General features: G+C 39.7%; 1 protein-coding gene across 3 annotated transcripts in view; it reads right to left on the bottom strand.

The window, feature by feature from the left end:
* FAM135A (family with sequence similarity 135 member A) overlaps nt 1-16,338 on the bottom strand; it is an 84,688-nt gene that overhangs the window by 43,078 nt on the left and 25,272 nt on the right. For all 3 annotated transcript variants that reach the window (XM_071548531.1, XM_071548529.1, XM_071548530.1), the window contains exon 4: nt 445-524. In XM_071548531.1, the coding sequence (XP_071404632.1) occupies nt 445-524 (80 nt within the window). The remainder of the gene's footprint in view (nt 1-444; nt 525-16,338) is intronic.

The raw sequence follows: 16,338 nt of genomic DNA, 5'->3' as shown, positions 1-16,338 counted from the left end.
GATTGAAAGCTGGATCCTTTCAAAGTGTTCTTTTCAGAAAGAAACGGGCTTATCAATCTGGGTAAGAGCCTGTATCTGAAGTTCTCCACTACTTTGAGATATCTACTTACCTGAGATCTCCCTTGGTCATCTTACCCTGGAACATGGAGAAGTCTGAGCAGATCAGTGAAAAAACCAGAAGACACTAATATAAAGGAATCACCGTGTTTTGCCACCAGCAAAGGCAATCAGCAGAGTCAAAACAGTAACACAAACTCTGTAATTGACTTTTAAGTCTCACTGCTAAGAACAAGCTGTATTTTTATCGTGTTAATAACAAAATTAAAAGCATTTATATATTAGTTACAACAATACAAGAGAAAGAGTGTGATCCTTAGTTAGCAAGGCAAGAGAATGACCTCATTTACTACAAGTTTTACATTTAGAAAAGGTTTTAGCACTTACCAGTTCCATGTAACAAACTAGCTTCTAATTTGTGTGGAATTCTTGGAGGAACTTTCATAGATGCACGAATCTGGTAAAAGCTAAAGCAAAAGACAGTGATTTGCAACACATGCATTACAGTACATCTCATTTACCATATATAGATACATTGACAGAGGTAGGAATGGAGAGTGGGAAGGAGGAACACAGCAAGGAAGTCTATAAAGCTTAAAACAGTCTTACTTTGACTCTTTATTCACTTATATTTTTTCCTTAATCATTAACCAGAGTGGTAGCCAAACACATGAATAAAAAGAAGTGCCAACACAGTGCTAGGCTTTCCACACCCTGCAGAGTTGAAGCAAATATTTGTGGAGATACATGGTAAACTACACTGGAGAACTGGTATGAATGAAAAATCAGGAGAGTCAGCTACACTACAACCATATGGGAAGGATCTGCCATGTAGCACATCTACAGGACTGCTATAATCAGTTCTGTCACTGAAGGAGCTATTTGTGAAAGTGTACTTTGTGAAACTCCCCCTCCATGATCCGCAGAAAACACACCACTTAGCAGACACTCTCTATTTTGTTTGTGCCACCAGCTATTAAAAAGTGCCACACTAGGCATGGCATGACAGGACCTTTATGCTATCGAAGGCAGGAACTGCAGGCTTCATGCCTAAAATTAAAAAGAACCACTAACACAATAGTCTTTTGGGTCTCTGCCCCACCTCTAAAGAGTTTTTTACTTTATTCAGCTCCATGCTGTTTCCAACATTGATTTTCATCTATGATATCTGCAACTGTTACCAGACTGATTTTATGGAAGCCTCTACATAACATATGCACCTACAAATACACTTAGATACATATTTTAACAGCTCCACAAACACCAACACCAACAAAAGGGAGTGGGCAAGAACATTCACCAGTAGAGACAGGAAGACAAAACTGCCTTTTCAGGCAGAGCTGTGGGCCTAAATGGCCTTATGAGTATATATTTACCCTTTGTGTTCCGCTAACAGAGTACAGCCAATCACAGCCATGGTTTTCATCATATCCACCATCCAAATCAAACTCTATTGTGGTTTTCTGATTTTGGCTTCTGACTCTTCAACTAAAGCTGACCACCCAGGACTTCACTAGCAACTGATGTGACTGTGTACTACCCTAACAATCAACCAAAACAAATTCTTAATTTAATCCTTTCACAAAATTTACAAGTCAACTTTAGTCTGACTAAAACTATGTATCAAAGAATGCTCTACAGTGAACTAGCAACACTGCTGGAGATAAGAGAAGAAGCAATTCTTACCTTTTAAAATAGACTAAAACATAACCTGTTGCAAACTACCAGCTGTATACTTTTGTTTTGGAAACAGGTCAAAGATGACTCCATACACACTCCTTTAGTGACTTATAAATAGTAAATTAATTCATTTTTATAGGTTAAAGAAATAAAAATCCACATTAAGCTTTCACTGTCATCTTCTCCAACAATGTAAGGAATTGAGAAGATTAAGAGTGCCTCCTCAACAGTAACCCAGGAGGATGCAATGTAGTAGACTGAGGTACTCTTTTCTCTGGGTCATATGTGACTTCCATCATTCAATTAGTTACTCATTCCACCTATATCAAAGAAATGTGACACATTATAATGTACAATGGCCTCAAGAACACTTTCACCAGCCTCAGCTTCAGTGTCACCTCTGGATCCACAGCAAACATTCATCAAGAGCCTGACCCCCTACCACTACAAGCTGCATCTTCCCATGATCCAAATGAGTAGCCCGTCATGGCAAAACATATTGGCTTGTTACTTCAGGGAGTAAGAAAAGAATATAAACCTGCTGATATGGTTTACATGAAATATTATGTCTCAGTAAGTGCAGAAACATGTCAGAGACATGCCATATATTGCAATTCATCTTGCCCTAACCTACCAAACTGGGTCATTCTATTAGACTTTAAAATATCCAAAATCTGCATCATTTTCAGTTGATGTTTAGAAGCACATGACAGCTCTACAGAGCATAAATGAAACTAAGGATTAACAACTTTATCAGGTGTGGATAGATTAATGACTTAGGATTGTAACAAGGTAAAATGAAAGGCAAAGGCAAAACAAAAACTGAGCATCAAACAGAAAAAGGTGCAATGTGATATTCCCATTACTTAATGCAGTAAGACTCATTTACCCTAAAGATACTATTAAGTGACTGTTTACAATTTGTGCCTCAAAGCAAGCAATCAATAGAACTGTTCATGCTTAAAATGTAATTTGTGAAACCAAAAGGCTATAAGGACATCCTTCTTTTTCCTATTATTATTTGCTTCCAGTTAATCAAGAGCAGACAATTCTATCCTTTTTCTTCAGTAAATCCTTCAGCTGCCCGATATTTTTTTTGGGTTAATGAGGAAGTAAAGGTGTATTGTTTGCTTGTTTCAGACAGTGGGCATGGATTTTCAGCAGATTTACACTTTAGGCAGTTTCTAACATTAAACATTCACCTGTTAATCTGAATAATAAAATCCTGTAGGTGTTCAGCTCAGGGCAAATATGTAAACATTAATTCAAAATCTTGTGCCTACATATACAAAACAATTTTTTAACTGCATCAAGATATTTAAATAAGAAAAACAGCCTCCTACACAGTATTTACCCAAACTATTCAGTGCCACTATCTTTAAATGCTGTATAATATTAAGGATCTATCTGCAAATGAAGAGCTATTATACTATTATGCTGAAACAGAGTACTTGATGCACAAAGGAATTATATTTGCAATACATAAAATACAGAAATGCTTTTTAAAGTTATGATACAAATTCCTTATGACAGAAAGTTTTAAAAGTAGTGTCAAAAAAATACATCAAGCCTCAGCACTCTTTTCTCCAAGCCCTGACTTCCTCCTCTTCTTTCCATTTTTTGTGTTGCAATGTTTCCATTTTTATCAAAAAAAAAAACAACAAACCAAGTCACTTTCAACTATTTCCCAATTGTACAAACACTGTCTAGTCCTCACACAGACAACTGACTCAGAAACCTGATCTGTTCTATCTGTTTGGGCCTCCACATAACAATTCAGTATCAAGGACTTGTTACTCACCTATCACATTCAATTGTCCCAAATACCTTTAAAAATACTTCATAAATAATGTCTGAATACCATCAACTGCTCATTGTCTCATGTATCAGCTCTTCATTACCTTATGTAATGAGCGAATGAAGGTATCCTGAGTAGTGGAAAACCCCAGATGATAACAATGCTACAGATGACTCAACTGATGGTACAGCAAATGTGCCCAAATTGATGAAGTAGCTTCAGTCTACCAAAGCTTTTAAGACCCAGTCCAGAATCTTCAGGAGGTGGCACATGCAGACCTACTCACACAGGTGCAGGCTTAGTACTAGAACTTTTCAGACAGTAAGAGTTGGGGTCCAGCAGAGTGTCCATACTAAAAAGCCTTCCTGAAGGCCACTGAAATGGAGAACCCAGAACAAACCTTTCAGAGTGTGGCCTGTGCGGAAGCAAATTCAGTGAGACTCACATGCCCAGCCTCAGTACAGTGCATTTTTTCCAACACATGCACCTGTAAGTCCCAGGAACGTGACAGAGGAATAATCTGTCTTGCACCAGTTTGTGAAGTGCTGCCTCTGTCAGCAAGCTGGAAATATGCCTTCGTGATAATAGAGACAGGGCTGCAGGTTCATTTCAAGATTTATTTAAAACTGTCTTCCAGAACAGAAATACTATAAAAAGGAAACAGCTAAAGCTTTGCAGTCAGCATTAAGATTCCAGAAAAGTGCTGGACTTCTTAAAGCTTAGATTAGTAGAGAGTTTTCTGTGATGATTTTTGGGGAACAATTTGAAAAAATCTGTTACAACCTCTCCCTTAATCTCTTGTTTTGACTGCATCACATGACAAAAATGCCATTTTTGGGTTATTAAGGGTTGACATTTTTCACAGTACAAAGTCAGAAATATTTTGACAATGCTTGAAAGCTACTCTCCCTGTTTTGAAGAAAAGAATAAATGGAATTCAGAAAGGTGGTATACTGTAAGAGCACACATTAATCACCGGTAAGAAAAGCTACATCCATCAGACCTTTTGCTATCATTTGCTCCATTACCTGAAGCAGGATAACTGCGTATTTCACTTAACTGAGAACAAAACAATAGAAATACCACCAAGTATGGCAATTTACAGTATCAGGGAAAAATGCACTAAAAAAGAATCACAAACAAGAGCCTGATATACATGAGCTGCTAGATCACCCTGATAGATTATGCTGTGTTGTTTAGAATCACCATCTGATAATTCAGCAAGATACAGTTGGATGATTTTAGATGGTACAACTAAAGTTTGGCACTTCAAAAGCCCAGGCTACAATGGCAGCTAAGAAAGTTGAGCCTTGATGTGAGTCACTGCAGTACAGGGAACACATCTGGGATGAACAGCAGACTGACTATTTGATGAAGGTCTGACACCACACAAAGAATAGATTCCGAATGAGCCTTTAGAACCATTTTGTCAAGACAACAAGCAGGTTGCAACTTCTGGACGTTCATGTTGTTATTTGAAGGACAGGCTGCGCAGGGAGACTGAGTAAAATGAGACTTGAAACAGTGTTAAGGATACTTCAGCATTAGAACAGGTTGTCCAGATAAGCTGTGGAATCTCCACTCATGGAAGCTTTCAAGATCTGCGGGAACAGAGCTCCAAGCAACATGGATCAAGTAACAACCCTCCTTTCAGCATGAGAGTGGACTATATGATATGCTACTATCCCTGCCACCCTGAATCAGTCTATGATCCCAGAGGTTAAAGGAAACGTAAACACAGGGTTCAGCAATTTACAACATGATGGCTGAAAGGCAATCCAGCAAAAAGCACATATGATTGGGAGCTGGTATACAAAACAAGTTGCAGATGCATCTGTGAATAGAGCATATGCCAGTTCCTGGCCCTCCTGAGTCTACAGGCAAAATACTTCTCAACAACTGATTTACTTGCTTTTCTGAAAGGCAGCATCTTATAGTTACTATCAAATTTCCAAAGTCATAGACTTAGAAAAAAATAAAACAAAAAAAGACAATCTGCAATGCCACCTCTGAAAATGTGCCAACGCCTCCTTCTCTAAACAATTACAGCACTTACATTTACTTAGTTTGACCACTGGCGTGAGGCCTGGGATGAATATCAAATCTCTTGCTTTGATTGCACTACTTAAAAGATTTGTCCTGAAATAGTTCCATATCCATCCCCCAAAAAGTACCTTTGCTTTTGCTTCACAATGTGGGAGAGAGTCTAAATAAACACCCAGCTAATTACTGTCAAGCCCAGTCTGTGCAGTCTTTCCTCAGTAAATATGTATGTGTCCCTGCTCATGACTATTTATGTTATTTGGTCCTCAGCGTAATCACATGCAAATACATAACCACGATAGTAAAAGGTTCAAGGATATCTGGAGCTTAGTGTCCTTACTACAGACCTTGGAGGAAAAGGTCTTCTGGACAAAGTAGTTGGAATTACTGCTCTCCTGTAGGCAGAGGACACCTCTACTGTCCATTCTGTATGAAGGATTAAATCTTTTTCATCAAGCTGCATTAAAGTCTTGACAATTCAAAATCTGACATGACAGAAAATGCTTTCCCACACAGGAAAATTGACATTTTCTTTTTTCCACTGGGATCATTATTTAGACAGATGTAAGGAACTTTTTTTCCACTACATTTGTGGAAAACGATAATTTATAATCTGAGCAGGAAATAAATTTATCAATAACTGGAAAGTATCTTGCTACTGACCAAAAAGGAAACATAGGAAGTAATGGTGATTTGAGTTTTTCATGCAGCCACGTTGAACCACAGGAAATAACATGTGCAAATGCAGTCCTAAGGGACAACCATATTTAAAAAAACCTCCTGCATTAAAAAAAGCACATGAGCATCTACAGCAATAGCTCCACAAGCATTTACTTGAAAAACCACTTACTTTGCCAACTAAAGAACATTCCAAGGGAAGTGTATATTCTGAAAAAACTTCATAATACACTTGATCGTTGAGGTGAAACTTTGTTGCAGTTCCTCTCACCAGGAAGTGGAAAGGGAGAAGCGCGTATGGCAGAGTCTGACCTTTCCTCTCCCCTAAATCCCAGTGCACTCACTGCACACTTAAATGCTCTCAGTCAAATTAACAACAGCAAGCACTGAACATTGTGGACTGCAAAATTCACAGGCACATTGGGTCACCTGCAGGGCAGATTCTAAGTTTATCAGTTCACCAAAGGGAGGAACAGCTGTGACTCTGCATATGCAAAACCTCAGGAGAGCTCTTGGGACCTACTGAATGCAGGGCCCTGTTGAAAGCACACACTTTGCTGCAAATCACCACTAAGACTTCTCCTTTCCCCAAGGTGATCTGTGGCTCAGGCATTCTTTGGGTGCAGGAGGAAACAGAGCTGGAGCTGAAGCACTGCTGTACAGATCTGGAATGTGGCACTGAAATGAGGAACTGCAATGAAAATGGATAGAGTCTCTGGAGGAACAGGCAGCCCTGCGGGCAGTGATTCCATGGAAGCAGCGTCAAACTGACCCTGACAGAGCTGTGTCTTCTACAGATCACACCTCTCTCTTCCCATGGAAGCAAACCTGCACTAACAGAAATTCCTGCTGCAGTGAGAGGTTGAGTCAGCAAAATAGGGAAAGAATCCAACAATGACAGAAAACGTTCCTCTCCTTCTGTCCAACACCCCTCTGTCCTACAAGCCAAGGCCCTTGCTACTGCAGAGACCTTGCATTACTAATTCTTTTGGGGATTTACAAAAATCCATCTTAAAAGCAGTAAAGATATTTAGCATTTCACAGAGTCACAAGCTGGTACTGATAAATGCCAGCATACTGTTCTAGGCAATCTGAGTACACTTTTAATGTTTGAGGCATTTCATGTGATCGTGAAGCATAAATACTCCATCTTACACATTACCACAAGTTTAGCAGATTTTTTTTGTAACCTCACGTGCATTCTGCAAAAACGCAATCCAGGCAAAGGCACAGAAACAAGGGGCAAAGGGGAAAATCAGAAAGGGAGTAAAGTAAGGTGCCAGGAAATAGAAATAAAAGAATATAAACCAATACAGAATAAAGCAATGGCAGTGAAATGCTGATTCTCAAAGTGCCAAATTAAAAAGAGAAAATAATTGGTTAAACTTGTTCCCCAGTTTTCCCAGGAGACATTCAAAGTCATCTATAAAGATTTAATCCTACCAAACCCAGTTGGGGCACACAAAATACCACATGGACACCAAACTAGTTACAGGGTTTATACAGGGAATTATTTAACACAAGCATCAAATGCACTAAAATATTTTTATCTTGCAATCACTTTGTAATAAGTAATTCTAATATGGACCAGTATGAGATTACACTCTGATATAATTGTGGGATTTATCTAAGAGAGTCTAATTCAGATACTTGAGCAGCAGGAAAATTATCATGGCCAAAAGACCATTTTAAATCTTTTTTAATCCCTTCTATGAAAACTTCAGGTATTTCCCACAGCTAACATGTTTTTATGAAGTTGAATAACACAATGGACAAACTTACAGGAAATAGAAAAAAGGTTCCCATTTATCTGAAAGCAAGTTTCCTTGAATGTGGATTACTATTTTGAAGTACCTCACATGTCTATGGCACACATTACTTCTGATAACTAAAGGTATACACAAACAAAATAGTCATTAGATCAAATTTTTGTTGAGAGTTATTTGAGAGACTAATACCTCAACTAAGTCAGAGCAGCTTGTTATGAAACAGGATTAAGTACGTAAAACAGGAGAGAGGGAAAAGTAAATGCAGCTGGGGATTTTGCCTTATTACTACAAAAGCCTTTTCTCCACATTCTTACCACAAGGCACACTCAGGCAGAATTCCTGCAATTGTTATGAACATTTATTTAAAATCTGAAAGCAGAATAGTATCAAACAAGTATTGTTTTTTTGTAAAGACACATAAACATGCAATACTAGATGAGTTCTTATTTAATCAAATCAATCTTGTATTAGTCCATGTTTATAATTTTAGTTCCTCTTTTATTTCCTGTTTTTACTGAAGGGAACAAAAAAGAAATCAAACCAGATTTCTTTGCATCTTTAAAGAGTACAACAGCTCCATAAAGCTCATCTTCAGGAACAATGATTTCCCATTCTCTCTTATAAAAACTTTTCAACTCTATTTATTTGGCTTGACAAGTATTTTTCATTTGACTTTGATTCACCATACTACCCTCACAAATGTGTTTAACCTCAGTGTGGCTCGGAACTTCTTAGTTTTCTCCAGAAAATGGTATGGGATGTCAGCTTTTCCTGGTAACCAGAGTCACAAATTTATAAAGCTTCACCCCTTGCAAACAGGCATCAGTTTTCAGTAAGGCACACCATAACATTTTAATTTTGAAATCAAGGTTTAGTCAATACAACAGATGGAAGACCAGAAGACAACTAATTTTCTAGCATTTACTGGTCTTTCAAATTTTATGAGTTTTGCAGCTGTGCAATTCTGTTCCTCTCATATGTCAGTAAACAAGTAGGCAAGTCTTACAATTCACTTGGTGCCTTATTTTAATGAAGGGCAATCTCTGCTTTAATAGCAAATGCATTGTCTCTTTAACCAGAGATGAAAATTCAGGTACCACAAAAAAATTGTTGCAAAAAATCACGACAAGAGTGCCCATGTGAACTGTTGTACCTTATGCAAGATGCATCAAGTAAAGGTCATCAAGTCTTATCCCTTATCAACAACTTCATCTTTTTCCCTGTGGAAAGCTGTGTTGTTCATGGAAGTCACATTAGTTCCTCTGGTTCAGTCTTTTAACACTATAGTTTTAAATATAACATATTGCTCTGTGATGTTATCAGGATACTAGGAAAGAAAAGCAATCTCTCAGAAGCATCTATCTTTTTCCCTTCAAGCAAGGCACTATTTTCATGATTCATTTAAGGCAGCTTAACCCAGTACTGCAAGTAGAAGCATTTTGCAGACCAAAACCTCTTTTACATGTTTTTGCCCCTCCTCAAAGTTTTGACGTTTGACCAACTGCATGGTGAAACAAACCAACACGCTCAAACATCTGGAAAAGGAAATAAAGAATCCAGTCAGTGCTATTATAGAGGGAAGGATCACACAGCCAGGGGAGAAAGTGTTCCCTTCAGTGACGTGACACAGGCTTAGGTCAGGCTGAATGGTGGGGCTCCACACTCTGAAACAATATGAAATTCTACTGCCACTTCCTGTAAATTTTTTTTTCCTTCAGTTTCAAGAATTTCAAATCCAAAAGGATCGAGAAGCAGATCTGCTGACCCTGCATTATATTTATGCATTATTAACGTACTTCTTAAGAAATAATCTCTGGGAATATTACCAAAACAATGTCACAAGCAAGATATGAGAACTTAGCAGCCTAAGTCAAGATCTATTTCTCTAAATTAAGAAGATCCTAAAAGCTCATGAATGTCTAAGAGTAAAGTGAGCATTCAAGATTGGAAAGCAAAAACTCTACTTCTTACCCCTTCATAAAGAAGCAAAAAATTTCTGCTCTTGAATAGACTTTTATTTTTTCCATGATAGAGCCACTTCCTACCGAAAAAAATATCTTTGATCTCCTAAAACCTACCCTATCTAGTACATGGCAGCAAATACACCCTTAAAAGAGAGAAGTTAAAATTCCAAACTCCCAAGAGTTAAACTTCTGATGCCAGTTTAAATAAATGAAACAAATCACATGGGCACAAACAGACTTAAGTAGCCAAATCCTTTCCTCCTGCCAGGTTGCAGAAGCAGGATACCCCAAAGACAGACAGTGCACACTGAACCTGAAAAAAACTAAACAACTAAACAAACAAGCAAACAAAAAAAAACCCCAACTGGTTTTTAAAGTCTTCATTTTTCTCAAAGGCTTTTGTTTTGAGAAAACTGCAACAAGTACTGCAGAAGACCTCAGAAAGTATCCAAAATATGTGGAAATAAATTGTATGTAGGAACGTATTCAGGAAAGGAAGGAAACAAATTGCTGAAGGGAAGGCATGCAAAAATACTATGAAATGCAAACTGAGAACAATCTGATTGGGAAAAAAGATAAAAACTCCATAGAAGAAGCACTAGCCATAGTAATATGGCTGAATTGCAGAGATGATCATCAAGGTGACCATATCATTACCTGTCTACATACACTGAGGAGACTCAAACTTTCCATGGGCCTGGATATCTAAATCCTTTTGTTACCCTTAAGAGGCTGACCTCCCAGCACTGCCCCCTGTAAGCTGGGATCTGAAAAATGCACTGAAGAAGAACCCCAGTTCTCCTTGAGGAGTTGGAAACTGAAGGTTTTTGATGTTCTGGATGACTGCAGACTCACTCATCTCCTCCTTCTCCCTTGCAGGGGAACGTACAGAAACAGACTGGGGGTGATTAGGGCCCTTTCTCCATCAAGTACCAGAGCTGGATCTCTCTGTCCTCTGCAATTATCTGAGTCCTCTTTGTCAGTCATGCAAGCTGGCATCTGGGAAATTCCTTCCTTATAGTAAGGCAAGGACAAGAATAATGTCCTGAAAATTCAACTGTACTTTGACAATGTAAGAACTTCTGAAAGAAATCAAGTTTAATGAGTTATTTCCCCCCTTTCCTCTGTCCTGTCCTCCCAGGCACTCTTTCTTGCCCCTCAGCTATTGCACCTTCCTCAACTGCACCAATGCGCTACCTGCAGAAGGGGCAGTCTCATGGTGTAAAGGAGAGCGCTCTGGACTCTGAATCCCAACACCTGAGTTCGAGTCTCAGTGGGGACCGTCCCCTGGCAGTTAAATGCCTCCCTGCCATCCCATCCCGTCACATCTCAGATGCCCAGCAGGGTCAGCCCCAGTTAGTACCGGGTGCTGTGACAGTCCCAAGGACTTCACTGTCACTGTCCAAATGCGCTCGGCCGTGGCAGATGGACCTCAGGACTTAAATGGTGGGACCAGTTCTGCGCACGCTGTGCCTCACCTAAAACATCCACTGTGCAGGCTGGAAGGGCACACCCACGTGGGGAGAGCCCTGCCCAAATCTGTGTTCATGAAGTCTGGCCATACACTACCTGCAGAGCAGGTTGGACAGAGGTCTGATCCAGCAGCTTCCGATCCAGCAGCTCGCCTTAGAGCAGGCTGCTCCAGCAGCTCAGCCAGCAAAACCCACAGGGCAGTGCACTGCGATGGGATGAAGCTGCCAGCAGCAAGGGAGGCGGAAACTCTGCAAACTGGCATGGCCAGGCGAGCTCTGTATCTCTACATGGGAGCTTAGGGAAATGAGAACTGACATACCTGACATCTGTCATAACTGTATCCTACGGGCAGGGATGCCAACTGAGATGAATGCACAAGTTCAAACAGAGGTTTTGTTTCAAAACATGCTAATCTCTGGGCTGCTCTCACTCAGCAGATCATACTGACATAACGGCCTCTCCTGTTTCAGAGATGTCTTTCCAATACGGAGGCTGGAACTTCTACAGATATTTCTCTCAGGATGCAGTCCAGGATTACACTTAAATCAACCCAAACTGTACTCAGCAACAGAAGCAGGGATCCCAATCCTCCTGTGTATTTTATACTCCTCCTGTGTATTTTATACACCTTCCGCACCACCACTGACAGAATGTCTGATGCTGATGTAGGTCAGGGAGATTAAAAAAATACAAACCAGAATACAATCCTGGTTCTGCCAGTTTTTTTCCGCTGCCTTACCATATTGAGCTGACCAGCCATAAGGTAAAAGAGCATTATTGCAGTCATGTTGGAAGCAGGTTCAGGGAGCTGCTAATCAACAGATCTCCCCATTTGTAACATCTACACCTTTAGCTCGGTGTTCTGCCAGTTTAACCCAGTCTACAACTGCTGCCAAAAGCAGGCCTGTCTTATTGACCATGGAGCTGCCTGACTACAAGAGCAAACAAAGCAGAAGACTATGCATATCACACCTTTTGGCAGATACATGCAGTTGTAGTGGCTCAAGAGAACGATAGCTGTTGTGAAACAACATTTTCATCTGTGCACAGATGAAAATGTTGTTTCACAACAGATTTGTGTTTACTGCATCAGCAGTGGGCTATGCTGGGTGTACTCTCTTACCCTCTCCCCCAACCAAAACCAGTGCTCAGGTAATTACACAGCCATCCATATCAAAAACACAGGCATACGTGAAAAACACACCATTTTTTAAAAAACCCAGTCTGATCACCTTCAATAGCCTGCAAACAACTTCTTGCATTAAAAACATGTAAAAGTACAAAATTATTAGAAGCAGAGGTCTTGATCACTTAGTGTAAGGTATTTGTTATTTCTTTCTGGAGAAACAAGACTCATTTTTAAAGTGATTTCAAAGGTCTGCAAATCAACAAATGAAGTTATTTATGGATAAGCATGAAAATGATGGGCAAGTCTGGAGGTCCTCTCAGTCTTTGGACTTGTTTAAAGTTTCTTCTGCCACAGCCAAGGATGAGTCAGAATGTGGGAAAGGGAGAACAAGTGGAGAGGGGTGCAAAATACTTTATATGGAGTACAGTTTGGCAGGAGGTATAAGACATGAAAGAGGAAGATACTTTGGAGCAAGCACCTGACTGAAGCAGAGGCAGCAAGACTGAGTTTCAGTTTGGTGGTGGGACTGAGCATGGTTCCATATTCTGATAAAGCCATATGTTCTCTGCAGTATGTGATAATCCAGTAAAGTGCTGCTTGTGATTAGAGATACTATTAGATATTATTAGTTAGTATGTGCAGCAAAAGATACACCACACCAGAAACCTCTGTTGTCTTGTGAGGCAGTCAAGACTTTAAAACAAAGAATGAGCATCTTTCTCCCTTCCTTCCCTCAGATAGCTATGGACGGTAAACTAATTTAAAGAACAAATACAATCATATTTCTGTTGTAACTATCCTGTGTTTTAAGCAAGCACACATAAACAGGAAAAAAACATGCAGGAATGACAGATTTTTCACAGGGACAGGTCTGAACTGTAAGCCTATGCACAAGCTACATGCTTCTGCACAGACCTAACATGAAATCATGAGTCTCAAAAGCAGCAATTTTAGTGATGAAACAGATATTCAATGTAAATTTTAAACTGTTACTGCTGTCACATGCTATTCTAGAACACTGAACTTAGTAAAACTCAGAAATAGAAGGTGCATACTCAAGGATTCATTATTTTTATGCCTTCAACTAACACCTAATTGACAGGAAGCTCAACATGAGCCAACAGTGTGCCCAGGTGGCCAAGAAGGCCAATGGGATCCTGGCCTGTATCAAAAATAGCGTGGCCAGCAGTCCCAGGACAGTGATCCTTCCCCTGCACTCTGCGTTGGTGAGGCCACACCTTGAGTACTGTGTTCAGTTCTGGGTCCCTCAGTTCAGGAAGGATATTGAGGTGCTGGAGCGGGTCCAGAGAAGAGCAGCAAGGCTGGTGAAGGGACTGGAGCATAAGTTCTATGGGGAGAGGCTGAGGGAGCTGGGGTTGTTTAGCCTGGAGAAGAGGAGGCTCAGAGGTGACTTCAGCACTGTCTAGAACTACCTGAAGGGAAGTTCTAGCCAGGTGGGGGTTGGTCTCTTCTCCCAGGCACTCAGCAATAGGACAAGGGGGCATGGGCTCAAGCTCTGCCAGGGGAAATTTAAGTTGGATATCAGAAAAAAATTCTTTGCTGAGAGAGTAATCAGGCATTGGAATGGCCTGCCCAGAGAGGTGGTGGATTCACCATCCCTGGAGGTTTTTAAACTGAGATTGGACATGGCACTGAGTGCCATGATCTGGTAAAGAGACTGGAGTTGGACCAAGGGTTGGACTTGATGATCTCTGAGGTCTTTTCCAATCCAATCGATTCTATGATTCTATGCCCATTCTACCTTCATACTATACAGAGAAGCCAGTTATGTTTTCTGCAGAGTAAAAAAATGTGCCTTCTCCAGACAAAATCCTTTTATACTCTACCATCTTACACTGTCATTTACTCCCTCACTAAACCCAACTCACTGGTCATGTTTCTGTTGACAGTCTTCATGGCAAGGCATACTGATACACAAACTTTACTTTGCAGGCTGAAACGGTACCTGGTCTGACATACATGAGACCCCTATTTCTTTGACTGCATAAAGAAAGAAGAAATTACAGAGACCCCCTCCAAACACAATTCTAAAATGAAAACCAATTATGTCCAACATATCACAGTTACATATAACTTTGCTGTCACACAAAAGATTTGTGGCTATCACAGCATTGTCAGGTCCAGCAAAACTGTAAGATCACATAAGTAGGTGTCTGAGCTCTTTATCTTTTGTTCTTAGAAAATGCGATTTTGCCAAATGGAATGCCTGGAGGGAGTGGGATGCCATTAGACAGCTTTAATTCTCAGCTGAAAAAAATGTTTTCAGTTGCAAAACCTATTATGCTTAAAATTTCCTGAAGTACTACATGGGTATAAGAGCTAAAATCTGAACAAAATTCAGGTGATTTGAAATTTGTACTCCATATCTGAGAGTCTAGAATATGCAATGGGTACTCATCAGCATTTCAAAAAATTGAAGAAAGATTTTTTTTATTTTAAGTGGGGGATGCAGGAAAAACACCACACCCCCAGTACGAGTACTACTACCAATTGTTAGCTATACCTTTTATCAATAACAACTGAAGAAATAAGCAGCTGTACAGTCATCTTTACATATCAGAATATGTAGCTCAAAGAGGCAGATTCAAAATCTCATTTAGTTTCTTAAGTTGGAGGCTACTCTGCTAGGGATTACCATGGGGGATGGGGGGAGGAGGATTCTCTAGGCTTCAAAGTAGAAGCCCAATTTACAATGGCTCTAGTTGAGCCCTGGACAAACCTCCCTGCATGGCTAGAACTCTCCTAATACAAGCATTAGACTCAGACATCTGAAGAAGACAAGTAGTACAACCTCCCCATGTCTTCAGTTTCACTCATCAGTGTACTTCACAAACAATAATTTCTCAGCTAAGTCAAAGGAAACAGTACTCAGTTTTCCATTTAGCTTTCCAACTCATATTTTCAACAAATACAAGGCTTTTTATTTTAAAATATAAGATTCACTCTTTTAAACTGTTACCTCCTTGGGACCAGACCATGTTATTGGTCATTCAGACATCCTGCATCAGAAGGGCTAATGGATATGTGATTATATGAACTTTCAATTCCTGAAGCAATGCCAACTTAAAACAGGACTTCTCTGCTTCTCATTCCCAGTCTTACCCACTCTTGCCTCAAGGCAAGCAGGACTTTCATGTGGGTATCCACTGCTGAACTAGAATAAGAAACTGATCCACTTTAACAACAACAACAAAAGAGCAAAAGTATTTGTGTTATTTTTCCTAGACAGGCTATTCCCTTGAGTTTACAGCTGAGTCCTGCAAATCTTAAACCCATATTATTGCTATTTGTATTAGTGTAAAACCATAAACTGAAGAACAGAGCTCATCTTACAACTGTTAGACAAATTTGACAGCTTTCTTCTCTGTTTGTAAAGACCGCATTACATTAAGCAAAGATCACAGTATAATACTTCAAAAGATAAGCTCTCATGTCAGAAAGCAATTCACAACACTTATTTCCAGAAAGGTATGTCATCCAGAAATGTAGTTTGAAAGTAAAAGTATGACTGAGCTTATGAATTAAAAAGAAAATGAAACAGTTGAGCATGAATGTTCCTTGTCCATCAAGGGCTTGTTATTTGATCATATGCTGTCAACACAGACCATTAGCAAGGGCTCCTTCTTTAAGGACACAGCCTTTGCATTCCTGATAAAAGCAGGAGAAAGAAATGTGGTCCCATGTGTTTTGAATTCTAATTTCCTGTTAAAAATTATAAAACTCATG

This window comes from Pithys albifrons, chromosome 2 (assembly GCF_047495875.1).
Source record: "Pithys albifrons albifrons isolate INPA30051 chromosome 2, PitAlb_v1, whole genome shotgun sequence".
Classification (NCBI taxonomy): Eukaryota; Metazoa; Chordata; class Aves; order Passeriformes; family Thamnophilidae; genus Pithys; species Pithys albifrons.
Note: the sequence above shows the minus strand (reverse complement) of the source record. Positions and strands in the feature narration are given on the sequence as shown.